A 16241-nucleotide genomic window follows, 5' to 3' on the forward strand; every position below is an offset into this window, starting at 1 on the left:
TGCCAATGGAAATACATTTTTGTTACGCTTTACAGCAAATATCATTGATTAGAAAATACGTTACTTACAACCTGGGATCTCGTGGATCTGGAAACTCCGATTACACAATATGAGCTGCATGGAGCCATTTTATCCCCAACTACTTCAGTTGTTTAGGAGAATGCTGCAATGCTGTTTTGCTGTGAAATGTTCATTTTTAGCTGAACTTATCCTTTAACTCTACTTTTATGTCCACATCTGCCTAGCAAGCAGTATCTGGCTAAATGTTTCACTTTGTTCAGCAGCTAGTTTCTCTGTCAGTTTTTGGAGGCTGTTCCTGAAAACAGCTGCCTGTTACCTCCGGAAATGCTGATAAGAGCAATGCGACTGATGGTAATGGTAAAGTCGTGGGCTGTTGCACCAAAACAAGGTGGAAGATGCCAGAATCCTCCAAAGAGCTAAAGGGAATGTCATCATCATCATCTATGTCCCACATGAATGCGTTGCAGTAATCACAGGAAAGCACCGCCTCTTTATGGAAATCTCTGTCCTGATTGGACAAAGTAGGCACGAATACAGGGAACATTTTCATGTCAGGAGGTAACTGACCAAACACTCTATCATAGTATTTAATGTTGGAATATAGAGCTATTTGACACTTATTTCATTTTAAAATATCACTTTAGTTGCTTTTGAGCAAGTGATATCTGGGTTAGATCATCGGTAGTCTCCCATGTTTATGATATTGAGAAAAACTAATTTGCATAAAACATGTTGCATTCTGTTTCCTAAAAAGCAGTAATCATTGTGCTTCTCTGATAATAAAAAGGTCTAGTATATTTCCTGACAAATCCAGCCAGGCAGCAGCAGGCTTTGCTTGGAATTCAGTCAGCATTCTGTACATGTTTTACAGATTTATATCTAACATGTTTCACAGATTTGCGTATAACTTGTAGCACCTCTCACAACAGTATGTGTCTCATAAGTGAAGAGTACCTTGGCATAAGCAGCTCAGGCTCCACTTTTCAGGGGGCATTTTTTCCTTTATTGGACAGCACAGTACAGAATGACAGAAACATGGGGGGGGATTGAAACTGGATATGGATGGGGCTGATTGCTGGGCCACCGGGATGCTGCTTGTGCTCCACTTTCCAGAATACATATTTTTAGACAGAGAAAATCTCACTCCACATTCTCTGTCGTTGTACTTCCTTTGACATGTTTTGGGTATCGAACAACAATTGCATGTTATTTACGCGGCACGTTCAGTCGTGTGTTGCAAATCACTCAAGTGCTTTAATAAACAGCTGAGTAGATTTATTATGATGTATGTCAACGATTATGAAATATGAACTGAGGACCACAGGCTGCAAAATGACTCACATATTTCTTTCAATGTTTATATAAACTCTGCATGTCACATAAAAATATAAACAGAAAGAAGTATCACTGCTCTGTTTGCAAGATATTAAACTTTAAGTAGAATGACACAGAAAATCATTTACAGTCACAAACTGTACAACAGTTGGCAGAGGAGGTGGTGCAGGACAGTTAAAGCAAGAAGAGCATGAAAGAGTGGACTATATATTTGGTCTATGTACAATTCTGTTGAGTGTAAAAATTCTGTCGATATACTTTGCTTTCTTTATGCAGAACAGATGATTAAAGGTTACACTTTTATTCATGATTGGATTACAAGAAACATTCATTGAAGGTTGGGGGCTAATTGAAACACTTGATAACAAAAAGCAGAGTGAGGAGGGAAGAGAGGTAGACAAAAGGGAGCAAGTGAGTAGAACTGAGGAGATGCTGTGGGATTTAGAGAAGGATAGAGCGAGACTGCAGAGATAAGAGGAAGTGGAGGAGTTGGTAACATGCAGATGGGATTTTAGTTGTTTTTACTCAACAAGCTCTTCAGACTTCTCTCTACAGCCTCATCCAGCTCCTCCTCCAGCTCCTCCTTTTTGGACATTGCAAGTTTGGACTGATAATCACGCACTATCTGGTCTATGTAAGGGGCACTTTGTGTTCCGTGCAGCATGAGAGTCCACTCCTTCAGGACTCCACGCTGTGGTTCCTCGCCCTGAAAGCCCACCTCCAGGACCCAGGTCCCTCGGGGGTCTTCACCCCAGGTGTGGGTTGTCATGAAGGGCCACTTGTCGAAGCCCACCTTGGAGTCGTCGTCGCGGGGCCTTCGGCTCAGCAGGATGGACTTTGTGCCCATGGGGGAGGTCATGTTGATGTTGAGGTCGCCGCGGCGGCTGGCGTTGACGGTGACCACCGCCTGGACATGCTCCAGGTAGCGGACAAAGTTGTCCTTCCCCTGGCAGGCTTCAGAGTTGATGGCCAGCACCAGCTTGTTGCCAGACTGGATTTTACTGGAGAAAGGGAAACAGGTCGAATGAGTTAAAACTGAAAAAACTGAATAAAATCCTAGCAAAAGTCGAGTAAAAAGAAGTCAAATCTTTCAGTCTGTCTACAGCACTATCAGTCCTTTCCTTTGAACGCCCCAGTAAAAGCAGCACTTGACCTACTTTCACTACAGAATCATCCAACCCTGACAGAGAATCAACCCTCTTTTTGAACCCGCACCCTCATCGCACCACAGCAGTGATGATTGTCGTGTCTGCTTACTTTACCGTGTAATTTAGTTCAAGTGGAGGGAATGAAATACTCTGCTATTTGGCCACCTTTCACATTTGGTGCCACACACATTTCACATAATGTTCTCGTTGCCCCCATTTTAAAGTGATTTATCGTGGTTTCAGCCAGAATTAGTAATCATTCATTTACCCAGACAGGTGTCACACGAATCTGAAGAACAAAACCAAAAATAGAGATCATTACTAGAGATCATTTTGTCAACATTATTGTTACAGCAGCACCTTCTTCACCACCACTTTGCTCCCTTGAGTGCTATTACAATATACAGCGGCTGCAACCGATGATGATATTCATAATTAGCTAATTTATTAATTCATTTTTCAATAAAAGATAATAATAGAGGTCATTCAAGCTAGAAAATACATATTTCTAAATAGTCAAAAACTACAATGGCAATTTCTCCAAAACTGATGGTTTGAAAGGCATTGAACAGGCCAAAGCAGATATAAAAAATCAAAATGTGAGTGGCAGCAAACTGCAAATGTTTGACACTTTTAAAAAATTAAATTGTCAATTACAAACAGTATTTTTGCCATAAGCAATATGTAGTAAGGCCTCTCCATCTGTGGTGCTTATTATACAGCCAACTTGTACATCTGAGGCCCTTTTATGATAAACTATATGTATGACATGTCATACATTCGACCACCTCTGAATTTGAGCTCCATTTCAGTGCATGAAGAGATGCTTCTTCTTTTTGTCACAATGGGTTTGTTCAGAACACAGTGTATAAGGCGGCTGGTCTTGCTTTTGTTCCTGCTTTGTGGGTGGGAAGACACACTGCTGTTCCCATCTCTTTAGGTGATGGAAAGAAAAGAGTGAGAACGCAGCAGGGCATGGGTGGTGGCCAAAGGCTATGAGGAGGCTTAATAACATTATTAGAGGCCGAGGCTGCACTGCAGGCGGCGGGAACTCTGGTAGGGGTGGGTGTAGGTGAGGGGGATACACGGACAAGACACAGCGAGTGAGTCAGCCAGCGAGACGTGTGGAAGTGCGTTCAGTTTGAAAAATGATTAATGGAATAAGGAGCACAGAGGGCAGTGGTGAGCATCTAAGGGCTGATAAAGCAAATAACGATTCCCAGAAAAAACAGAACAATTCACAGTGGGGAGTTTCACAGTGAGTTACACCCTCAAATGCATGGTGAGAAATCTGACAAAACCAGATATTAAACACTTTTCCACATTAACAACACGACTCTTGTTCTGTGCAAAAAGACAACTTTCACACTGACAATTTACTTTTTATTCAATCTTCTTTTCCAGTAGTGATACTGTGTCATTACTAATTATGTGTTATCATTATTAATATTTTGTTTGAATGCTTGACTGTGAGGAGCCTTGATGGCTCATCCGGTGGGGCATGCGGCACATGTGTGGCAGCTGCCCAGGCACTATTGAAGGCTGTTGCCACTTGCTGCCTGCCTTCCCCTTAGTCTCTCACCTCCTTCATGTATAAGTCTAGCTGTCTTTGGTCAGTTATCCCTTAAGCTCTTGGCCATGGGAGGGTGCGAAGGGGCCTTTAAATAAACTCCAACCATTGAAGGACACATATTATGCTCATTTTCAGGTTCATAATTTCATTTTGGGCGCACCTGAGCCAGGGGGTCCGTAATGTTTTCACCCTCCAGTTAACTTCAATTCTACCAAGAATATAGGCACCTGTGTGACATGCTGACAAATAGTGTGATGTCAAGAAGTCAGGGAATTAAAGGGAGGACTACATACGAAGCACTATAGACGTTTCTGTGGGAGAAAACACCACTCTTTTCTCTCACAGAAACTGACGTAGGGCTTTTTAACTTTCAGGACCTTTTACATGCACAAGTAACACACTGACGGAAAGGGGAAAAAAAATCTGAATAAGTCTCCTTGAAAATAATCTGCTGAGTAGCCTTTGTCTTGGGCATGGGCAAGACTATCAGCGACCTCAAATACGACTAGATCTAAATCCATGTTCAGATCTCACTTTTGACCCCCAGAATGATTTTGTGTGCAGCAGTTGAAAAGTAATTACAGCAGTCGGTCATAGAGCAGGGACAGGGAAGCCTCTGAAGGGCAGGACCAGTGGAGGTTTAAACAAACCCATCGCACAGTGGGGCACTGCGTGCCAGCTCATCTGATAATGAGAAGCTCTCCTCCAGCTAAGTAAGCCACAGCCAGCCAGAGCAGCTATCAGATCAATGCTGAGCAGTGTGTTTGTGACTGTGAGCACGGCTATGTTGGTGTTTATTGCTTTTCTACAGCAATACGCTATTGTCAGAGGTGGGCTTGTTGTAATTGTATCTCTACCACAATAGCTGTGAGCAGAAGCCCTGTGGTGCTGCTGCGGAAACAGTAAACACACACATCACAAAAACAGCTTGGAAAAGACAGATAGCGTTTTGCCAATGAAACCAGCAGCTTTACAAGCAGTTAAACTTCAAGATATTTAAGGTGTGTCCATGTCAGGGAATGTCAAAAGTCACAATCACACTGCATGAGAAGGCCAGCCTTCTTCACAATTTGCACATGATGACCTAAGGGATGCCACAAAAGCTGCGTGACTCTTAAGGGATGCTCCTTTTTTTTATCTGGCAAAGAGAGAGACACACACACACACACACACACACACACACACACACACACCATGTTGTCGTGACTGCACTGCCTGTGGAGCACTGATTAGAGATAAAATAAAGAGCTGGAGGTTTTGATTGTGGCAAAAAAAAAAAACTGTTTTCAGTCTGCTTTTTTTTATCTTCACTTACACATGGACACCATCCCAATGCACGTGAAAGCTCAGGGTTAGAACACAAACGTCTCTGCCAATGTGGAATCCCTTCCTTGCTGTCAGTCAGGCTAATTGACAGGGTTTCCAGGACACGCCACGCTGGACCATTTGTTGTGCTCTAATCAGAGCAAATAAGAGCGCTTGCCACAGGAAACCAGCAGGCATCACACACGGGAGCTCAAAGCCTCAGGGTATGATAGATGGATGGATGGCAGAACAGTAGTGAGGCGCGCAGAGGGGGACAGGCGAAAAAGAGGAAGAGGAGGTGAGAGTGAGAGTGAGAGGAACGGATGACAAGGATGGAGGATGGAAGGAGATGAAGGGAAGAAGATAAGGTGACGCAAGGGAAGATTCTCAAAGTGGGTAGACACAGGGAGGATAAGATCATAAGACAGATGCCTTAACTACAGCTGATTCTGAAAGATTGAGGGCAGAGATAAAGGATCATTGTGTCCGATATGGCTTTCTCGCAAGTTCAATTACCTCATTGAAAATTCTATTACATCTTCCTCCTCCCCTATTCAAAATTTCGAATAGGGGAGGATTTTTTTTTTTCAAATTTTTTCACAGGGATGAGGTACATCCTTTGTCTGTATTAGAAATTCTGAGTCCTTCACAAACAAATCTACAGTCAGCATTTAACAAACTTCAAGAAATTCGTCCACAGGCTTGTATGGGCAACTAAGAGAGATGGGTAAGGTGTGATTTAGCAATCTGCTCACATATGGCCAGTAAAAACATGACTTACACATGTAAATCGCTACAAATTGTTAGACTCTCTGCCACTATCTCTTAGCATTTCTCTAAAATTCTAAACCAATGTAAAACTATGTTATAGGAGTTATCAAGTCAGTGACCTGACTCAGTAATTTCCATCATACATCCAGCATAAGTTTCCTTAAGTTTGGTCAAATTAGTTAAGATTTGCCACCAGAAGCTAATGTTAACATCAGACCATGTAAGGCCGCAGGAGCCAAATCATTGATTGTATCACACTGAGCAACAGTGTTTTTCTTATTTCTTATCTATTCAAATATGTATGTGTAATTAAAAGAATATCTTAATTCTCTGTTTGGAGAAAAACTCTGTACATACGTCATTTTTCAAACATCCAAATGAAGTACCATGTGCAGCTCTTGAGTTCGAGGCACACTAAATTAATTCATCTTTTTTTTTTTTTTTAATCAGACTGAAAAGTCTCTTAGATTGGAGTTACACATCCAATCAAAACAAGACAGCACTCAATGTTTCAGGTGTCTGGCATAATGTATCACAGAGAAATCCAATTCAGATGTCAGGAGAGTAATACATTAATCAACAATCAGACGTTAGGATATCAGTCTGTGTCATTACAAATCTACAGGACCATGAGACAGGCTGAGCAGCTCATCTCCCCAGTTATGAAGTGGACACTCCCATCGCAGATGTTTTATTGAATTAGGCGTCATTGGGATTCCCAGTAATTAGATGAGTGTGTCTCTTGTGCTCAGCAGTGTTTTCCTTCCAACATCATTTTTGTAACCATCGAATGTGTAGTGAGCACATGTAGCATGCAGTATGCCCGGTGTAAAAAAACTAAAACTAAAGGCAGAGATGTGACTCACTGGGTCTCCTGAATGGATCCGGCTACACAGTGGAAACGTTCAGGCACCGTTTTCCAGTCCTTGGCCATTTTCACCATGCCCCCAGCGTCCAGCACACCGTAGCCAAACAGGTGGTTGAACTCAAGGCCCACGCCATTTCTCCTCCACTGGTGGACTTCGTCATGGAGCTGGTTCCTCTTGGAGGTCAGAACTGACAGATGCTGCATGTCTCTCCATGTCAGGTTAGGGCTGGGGGTAGAAAAACAGTCCGCAGCGTACAGAGGACAGAGGAAGGAGGATAATGGAAGAACAAAGTGACGGAGGGAAAAAAAAGGGTTGTAAGAAAGCGGAATAAAATAGGCAGGAAATGATTGAACATTCCGTAACACTTTGTGTGAAGGTCCTTGTAATACGTATTGTAAGTAACTTATGAAGTGCCTATCAACTTTATCATATGTTAAATAAGACTATGTAAGTGTTATATTAACTTAAAAACATGTCTACTGTCAGACTGTACAGTATTAGACACTTATTTACTATTAACAGCTTAAAGGTGATATATTTAGGAATTTTAGTTCAAAACATTAAATGAAGAACTAACATCAACAGAATGCCAAAGGACTTATTATCCATTAACTAACACTTCATTCAAGGACCGGACTACAAAGCTACTTAACAGTTTAATGCAAATAATCAAGGTTTACGTCACAATAACAATAATAATAATAATGTTAAATATATACTATTTGACAGTTATTTCCCTTTTAACAAACATTATTAACCATTCATGAAGTAATTCATTCAAGTGTGTAAACATCAGTTGCAACTTTACACCAAACAACCGCTCACCATTTACAAATTTCAGTGATGATGAAGTGTTATCATAGTCAAACATTTCTGATTCATGGTTTGGTTTAAATCAAATATCTAAAGATCATAGTTTGTCAGTGTTGAGGCAGATTGTTGTCTTTGTTTGTGTCTTCCTCCATTATCTTGGCCCTGTGTAGTGACAGATTTGCCCTGGCTGACTCACCGACTCCTGCCATCGCATGATTCAAGTGTGTTTGGGCAGTAAAAAGGCCGCGCACTCGTACTAACAGCCTCGTGGCTTATTTGCCGCCGGACGGTGTGAGTATCTGCTCCGCCCTACAGCAACATCATTATTGTGTGTGCAAAGCAAACAGTATTTCTTTACTCAGCTCTGCTAGCTGGTGTCAGTTAATGGCAGGAGAATCTCGTCAGCCTTTAATGTGAGAAATGAAGCATCTGAGGGAGAGGGAACGGCTTTCCTCTGGGATTTTGAGAAGCAGTAATTCTCCAGGTTTTAGATTTGTCATACTTGTTTAATTATATGTGGGTGGGTTTACTTAAGTAGCATATGTTCTCAGTTATTTTCTGATCCACAAGGAACAATCTGTTCGGAATTCACAGGCTTATAAAACAAACTGCAACTCTTCCATCAGTGTTGATACGGCCTGATTACAGGTTTACTGGTAATCATCAATAACAGAAGCTTTGGTTTCACAAATAGCCTACATAACATTTTCAGCAGGTTCAGATAACCAAGCACTGCAGTGCTTTTCACCATTCAGCACAGTGTCTCTGCTACATGCATAAATAAAACATAAGCACTGAGCCCGTTTAAACAGAACACACATTTTATGTTTTTCGCTTTGTACTGAGAGATAAAGAGTTCTGATCGTAATACGATTTGTGTTATTGGCACTAGCACATTGAGTCTGTGCCTTGTGGGTGACAGAATAAGAGATGTTTTCCTTTTTTTGTTCAGGACAAATAAGCAATTCTGTGCAAAGTGGAGAAATGATTTGTTCTTTTATGGAGTTCAGACACAGAGAAAATAAGAGGGAAGTACTGACAAAGTACAAAGACTTCTGTGCAGTGTAAAAGCTTAAGGCTTTACTTGGAAAGAAATAGCAGCTCATCAATAACAGCAATCCTTCAAGTCAACGATTATCCGAATCTAATGCTGAAGCATATCGAAATTATCACAATCATCACCAGCAATAACTTAATATCTTTATATAATAATGTTTTATATAGAGAGTCCGTCTAATTAAATAATACATTTAACTGAAGGAGCAGGAGAGTACATACTTAGCCTCAAGAGCCAGAGCAAAGACGCCGGCTGCCTCTGGAGCTGCTGCTGATGTGCCAGAGTGACGCAGTGTGCAGTTCCCATACAGATCTGTGGTGGCCTGAAATAACCAATTCACACGAGAGAGACAGAAAAATAATGTTTTTTATAAGGCACCGTATGGAAATGGTTTTAGTTGGGGGGGGGCGGGGGGCTAAATGTTTTGTTTCGCCTCTATAAACAGCCCTCCAAGGTATTATCAATAATCTTTATGGGTCTTTTTCATTAAGAGAGAAGTTGCAAAAAACCCACCCTACAAAGTCTCAAACTGAAAGTGGTAAAGTTAATTTTGCCTTTAGAAGATAAGATATTGGCTATTAGATGTATTAGATATAAGATACTAATGGAGTAATAATTTACAAATAGCAACCACATCAAAAAACTGAAGTGGAGTCAACGCTTGCCAAAATGATCGCAAACTTAACAAAACGATGCTGCTTCTTGACCACATATTGTTTTTTGAACCAAGAAACGTCACTTTACAATAGAATGAATCATGATGACGTCTAACTAATGCCAAAAGTCAGTAATAGGTAGACGGGCGGTGGATTTGCATAACGGTCATTAATAAAAAGGGACATATGTAGTAAATTTAACTTTAGTTAATAGTTATTTCACCATTGATAACCAATGAAACGTGTTAAAATAGCAATTGTTTATTGTAAAACTGCAACAGATGATTATATGTTTTTGTAAATGGTTGATAAATACTGTGTTCCTCATCTATGAAATATGAAATTTGGAAGGTCATTATTAAGTTCCAACCGGGGTTTTATAAACATTTAGAATAGTTTAATAAATGACTGAACAAACATCTCTAAAATTTATTTAACCGTATATTTACCATTTATTAATGGTGGTTATCGTAAAGTGATACCATGCATGCATTTAAGCTGACTTTGATGTACACACTTTGAAACAGGAAAACAGGAATGTTAGCAATAATGTTAGCAAGTGGATGATGCAGTGGTGAAGTTTCTGTCAAAAGTCATTGTAAATAGTGCGATTGGTTCCATAGCGCAAAATAAAGTTATGTTGGGAGATCATGACAAATGACATGCTCATTACACAGATTAGTTAAATCACTCCAGACCCCCTTGCCCAAAAACTGCACAGCACCATATCTTCAGTAAAAAGTCTAATACATAAGCCACTACTTCAAACATGCAAAAAATGATTTTCTGGGAAAGCGTTTTCAGTCTAAGGACATAATCAATCAATATAATTATTTTGAGCGAAGAGTGCAGAGGGTACACTGGCTGAACTGCTATATAAACACATCAGCAGACAAGTTATGTTTATAGTCATCGAATAAGCATTTAATTATTTAATTTGGCACTTAATTAGAAATGATAACAGATTGACTGAAATTAGAGGGGAACCCCTAGGGAAGAGCCGTGGCTCTGTCAACAGCCAAAGGTGATTTGCATAATCACAAACACAAACACTGCTGCCTCTATACGCTGGGAAATTCATTCTACACAGGCGCATTTTATCGAACGTACGTCTATGTTCTTCATGTGTGCATTGGAAAGATGTAAGAGCGCTTAAATGTTGACATTAATCATCAAGGTCAGGTATTTGTCTGGAATTATATGAAGTAAACATCATCTGTTGTGCGTCAGTTGTCTGTTTTTTTCAGAGCCGGTGTAGATGCTCTCTTGGTCTGTTTGGTGCTGGTGAATCACCCAACTACTTTTTTCAGGGATCACCCGCTGCTGGTGACACAATACTTCAGTTAAATGCTTTAAAAGCAATGAGCCAGAGTAACAATCATAACCCATTTGTGTATGCTAAGATTAGTCACTGGATTTACTTTGGCATCTCACTTATTTGGTTTGTTAATTTTCTGTCTACTCCTACAGGAGAGAAAGAACACTTAGAGTAATGCACTTTGAAAATAAACTCTTCATTAATGGTTCCCTTGTGGTGGTTATAAAACGTTTTCAAACAAAAAATATAACTAATAAAAGAGGAGAATGAGGCAATGAAAAACATTTTTTCTATTCCTCTTATGAACACATACAATGCTTAAAATGCTGTGATCAACGGAGTATGACAGCTGCCCTAAGAAACTACAGCAAGTTGATCATTGCCTGCTGGGCAAACTGAAGCTAGTCAAAGTTCAATCTATGAATGGTATCTTTGAAAGATATTAACTCAACAAGTGTTGAGTCATCGGTAAATGACACAACTTTTAACATTTCACAAACTTGACAACAAACACACTGCTTTCGTAACAGTATTTGTGCTTACAACGCCTGCCTCTGGGTTCCTCTTGCGTCCGTTGCTGAAGGTGGACGCCAGGGTGGAGGAGCAGCTCTCGTCATACAAGGCCGTGCGTCCGTCATTGATGGCTGAGTTGATGGAGATTGTCCACATGCTCGAGGCATAACCATCACAGTTGCAGTCGTCATAGCTACCACCATCTCCCGATGCCCACACGTAGATGCTGCCTTTTCCTCCGCGCCCCTGAAACAGCATCGTCAGCATGCTATTAGGTCTCCTTATTACTAATGCATGGAACATGGCGGAAATAAGAATTGGGACATTGGGATCCATCTGTACATATACAGCAGGTGATGTAGAGTTAAATCTAGGAACAGTTGACTGAGTTACCAATTGAACATTAAAACAAAAAGAGCAGAAAAAACTATTCAACAACCTCCATAAAGAAATTCCCCAGAAAACAACACAAACAAACGTGTGTGTGTGTGTGTGTGTGTGTGTGTGTGTGTGTGTGTGTGTGTATATATATATATATATATATATATATATATATATATATATATATATATATATATATATATATATATATATAAAATATAAAATTGACAGTTCCTATTTGAGCTCTAATCCTGTTCAGAGCCACCTGTTCACTCACTGGTTTCAAAGTGAATCTCTTTTCTGAGCGAAATGGATAAGACAAATAAAATGTCTGCTCTCAATGAACACTTTGTGATGCCAAACATCCTCTTATTCTGTTATGAATAACATTACACAGCTTCTGTTTGCTGCAAAGTGCATAATTCCCACCAAGATACAGCAGCAATAAAACTAGAAGTAAACCATGATGATAATGATTTTGATAATTCTAAAGTTTGATTTAACAACAATTGACAATCTAAAAACGTAACTATAAAGATTATTTATCAAAGTAAAATACATTTTAAAAAGATCAACCATCTTTCATCTTTAAACACAATACAAAAAAACTGTAATGCCTTAAGGAAAAACTCTGGCAAAAAGGTATCAAAGCACTCAAAGCCTAAAAAAAACAAAACCATTTTATGTGCTCTCTGTACCTCCTTTCGGCAAATGAAACATAATACCTACTGTGAATTCAAACACACAGTAAATGTCATGTTTGTTGCTGATCGAGCACCTTGAAACATGAAACAAACTGACTGTGGCTCCACGCAGAGAGCATCCTCTTAACAAAATGCTGCACCTGTTTCTACAAAAGGCCCGACAGAACAAAGGATCAAGTGGAGGAGGAGTGGCATGTCCTTCCCTTCGCCATGATGCTCATTTATGCTGCACTGTATTTGAATTGCAAACGCCGACTTGAGCATTGTTGAACTCACCTACGAGCTTCTGTCTCCGGCACAATCCAAACAAAGCGCTTTCATTTGGCGCGGCACATGGCGCCTTTTATTTCCATTATCGGTGGCAATTTGCTAAAACACACAGTCATGTTTAAGATGCAGGCTCGAAAGCCCCTCTGCCTGACTCAATTGTTAATATAACATAATGTGCATCTCAATTTTAAATGATTCCTATTTTGCATAATGCACATCATGTTCAGGCCACACAGCAGCTTATATAAGTGATCATTAGAATGTAAGAGGCAGCTAGCAGAGTGGCTGCTTGATTAGTTATGTTTACATGATCAGAGATTGCAGTCAGCTTTGCTCCTACTCAGCTCACCTGCCTGAGATGGGTTCATTTCAGAGGAACCCACACCGACCTGCGCACACTGCATGGTGATTAATCAAGCAAGTAATTGGCAGTGGCGCTGTTAGCATGGCAACTGTGTGTGTGTGTGTGTGTGTGTGTGTGTGTGTGTGTGTGTGTGTGTGTGTCCAAGAGTACTGCCCTTCAACCAGAGGGCCTAAGTTTCGGCCTTGGAGGGTTTTAAACATGCTGCGGTGCCCTTGAGCAAGAACAGAATGCCTCATCATACGATATTGCTGTGGAGTCGAAACATTGATGGATTGACAGCCTGAATACATTCTTTGCCTCTAAACTGATTGTTCGTAAGATAAACACAGGGCAGCATTAAACGACATTATTTAGACATTGACATATCGTGCGATTTGGCGCCAACTACATGCAAACGCCATTATGTCATAACAATGTTATTTGGTGAAAACTTCTATCTTAAAGTAAAAATGTATGTAACACTGTGATCTTAGCCTCTCACTTAAGTTACTTTACGAGGAAACAAGTGACACCATTCACCCTACAAGACACTGTATCATCATAGTTTCTTAAAAACAAAATTACTCAGTGTTGCTCTACTGTAGGTCAGATTTTAGTCAAATTAATATAATACATTAGACCAAATACTGACCTTTGCATCTGAAATAAAGTTTAACTGATTTCAATTGACTATGAGCCGCCATTCAAGCGCCCTGTGCTGATATCTAGCATAAACATGCTAACTTGCTCAAAAAGAAAATGCTAAGCTAATATTAGCAGAATATAATGCTGACCATCTTATTGTCAACTTGCTTGAGGCATGACTAGATGTTTGCATTTGCTAGTTGGCACACAAACACTGCAGTAAAGTAGGTAGAATTAAAGCCTATTGAAAACATATTGGGGATTAAAATTCAGATGTGATGGCGGTGCTAGGGAAGGATAAAGGAACATTAAAAACTACTGCATAGTGAGTATTCTGAGGGGATTCTGAGGCCTTGTCGTATTTTCAAATTTCAACAGGCCAAAATATACATTTTTAAAAAGCCAACAGAATAGGAGACTTCAATATAGCTTAGCGCCACATACGGGGAAGCAAAACCTAATTTCTGATTTTAATACATTCAGCGCACCGAATGTGACGCTGCTTTACCTTGTTGACTCCATCAGCCATAGCCTGCAGCGTGAGCTCCCGAGGTCCATCCACCGTCTTGCCGTCATCGGTTGGTCCCCAGCTGGCACTGTAGATGTCAATAACCTGAGGCATGTGGCTGATGGATGATGCCTCGATGATGTCAGTCATGAAGGGCTGGTCTAACATCCTGATACCTGAAAGAGCAACAGACTCATGAGAATCTGATATAAAAATTCTAGCTACTTCTGTTCAACTGATTTCTTACTGATGCTAGAACACAATGAGGAAAAGACTTCCTCATCAACTGGTTAGGCTTAATATATTTTAGTCAGAAAACAGGTAATTTATTTATAGCATCTAAAACCTTAACGGTTCCAAGAAAGTGATGTAAGCTTCTTAGTCCAGCAGTCAGTACTTCTTTCTGCTCTTTTACTCCCAGAACAAATACCAAGAAAAATCAATATGAAACGGAAACACAGGGCTGTCTAGATTAATGGCGTGGTCCCGTTGCTTTTCGGCTTCTGACTGAACTCTGCATACAGTATTTTCCCTACCACTTGCCAACATCACACTCAGCTTATTGTTATTCCTTTCACTGTCCTAGCTGCAGCTTTAATATGACACACACCTGCCACCTTGGAGTTGTAGGCGACTCCCACACCGCAGATGTTGTTGTTGGCTGCTGCAGACACCTCTCCAGCACATCGTGTGCCGTGACTGGTGACAGCAGAAAAAAAAAAGAAAGAATATATTTCAGGGGATTTGCATGAATTAACATGAATTTACAAAGGATATATAGTTAGTTAAGTTTGGGATAGGATTTCCAAGATTCGATGCAGCGAGGTGTTTTTGTTGACTTAGAATTAGGAATAGAAAAGGCTTAGCATTTTCCATAACCACGATTCAATTAGAAATTAGCATAAACACTGTCATTTTGTGAGCCGAAGAACGTTAGCGCATGGAGAGGCAGCAGGACTTCAACCATCCATGTATCCAACATTCATCCGCGCCCGGCTGAATGTGTTTGCACATATCAGTGTTTTGTGTGCCCCACGTGATGTGTGTCTATCTCTCCATCCCTCCGTTCCCCACAGGGACACTGCAGAGAGTCAACCCCTCTCTCCCAGCATGCTTTGCTACAGACAGGCAGCTATTTATAACAACCAGCTGATTAGCCAGCGAGTTGTGCCCGACAGTCAGCAACTGCTACACTGGCAAACCCAAACACTCCCCCCTCACTCCCACACGCAGACACGTACACACACTGATACATCCGAGCAGATGGAGGCACGGTGGAGGAGGAGAGGCGGAGAGAGAATGTATCCCTCTTTGTTCCCCTCCTCGACATGTGTTGCGCGGTGGCAGTGGATCACCCAGCGTGATGGGTAGATGGGCGGGGGGCTGATAAGACGTTATCAGACAGAAGTTCACCACTGTGCACACCGCGACCCTGAGAGAAGACTAGACTGCTATCTGCTTTGTCTCCTTCAAGTGAGCAGGTAAAAATAGGCATTGTGTTGAACAGCGGCTCTGTTTATACTGCACCATTATGTCTTAATGGAACTATGTGGAGAAAAAAATCAATAGAGGATAACGGCCAGACTCCAGGGAGAGCACACACACACACACACACACACACACACACATACACACAAAAACAGTATGTGTCTGTATAAATAAACAGGGGCTGGTTGGGTCAGCTTTACCTGTTGAACCAGTCGTCTGTGTAGCGTGGAAACGGGAACGGGTCATTGCTGCTGAAGTCATAGCTGGCATCCGCATTCTGAAAGGATGGAATGGACGCGTTTACAACAACAATGACATCCAGGCAGAAAAAAACAAAAGGAGAGAAAGCAGAGAGGAGCGTTTCATGGTGGAGTGCTGACCTTATCACTGCCTGCTCATCTGGATGCACCAGCTGGGAGCGATTTGGAGGTTTTTCCCAAACGGGGTTTTGCTTGTGTGAAATACTGATAGTCATGCTTGCAATTATTGGGTACATCTAGCTATAAATGCCACAGTTTAAAGG

At 40.9% G+C, this 16241-nt stretch overlaps 1 protein-coding gene across 2 annotated transcripts in view; it reads right to left on the bottom strand.

Moving 5' to 3' along the window:
- Window positions 1-1347: 1347 nt before the first annotated feature.
- Window positions 1348-16241, bottom strand: part of pcsk2 (proprotein convertase subtilisin/kexin type 2) — a 30408-nt gene continuing 15514 nt past the window's right edge. For both annotated transcript variants that reach the window (XM_037124663.1, XM_037124664.1), the window contains 7 exons: window positions 15919-15995; window positions 14841-14929; window positions 14231-14406; window positions 11410-11625; window positions 9114-9214; window positions 7020-7247; window positions 1348-2357 (listed from right to left, as the gene is read on the bottom strand). In XM_037124663.1, the coding sequence (XP_036980558.1) occupies window positions 1868-2357; window positions 7020-7247; window positions 9114-9214; window positions 11410-11625; window positions 14231-14406; window positions 14841-14929; window positions 15919-15995 (1377 nt within the window). In that variant the 3' untranslated portion in view covers window positions 1348-1867. The remainder of the gene's footprint in view (window positions 2358-7019; window positions 7248-9113; window positions 9215-11409; window positions 11626-14230; window positions 14407-14840; window positions 14930-15918; window positions 15996-16241) is intronic.

The sequence above is a fragment of the Acanthopagrus latus genome, chromosome 15 (genome assembly GCF_904848185.1).
Source record: "Acanthopagrus latus isolate v.2019 chromosome 15, fAcaLat1.1, whole genome shotgun sequence".
Lineage (NCBI taxonomy): Eukaryota > Metazoa > Chordata > Actinopteri > Spariformes > Sparidae > Acanthopagrus > Acanthopagrus latus.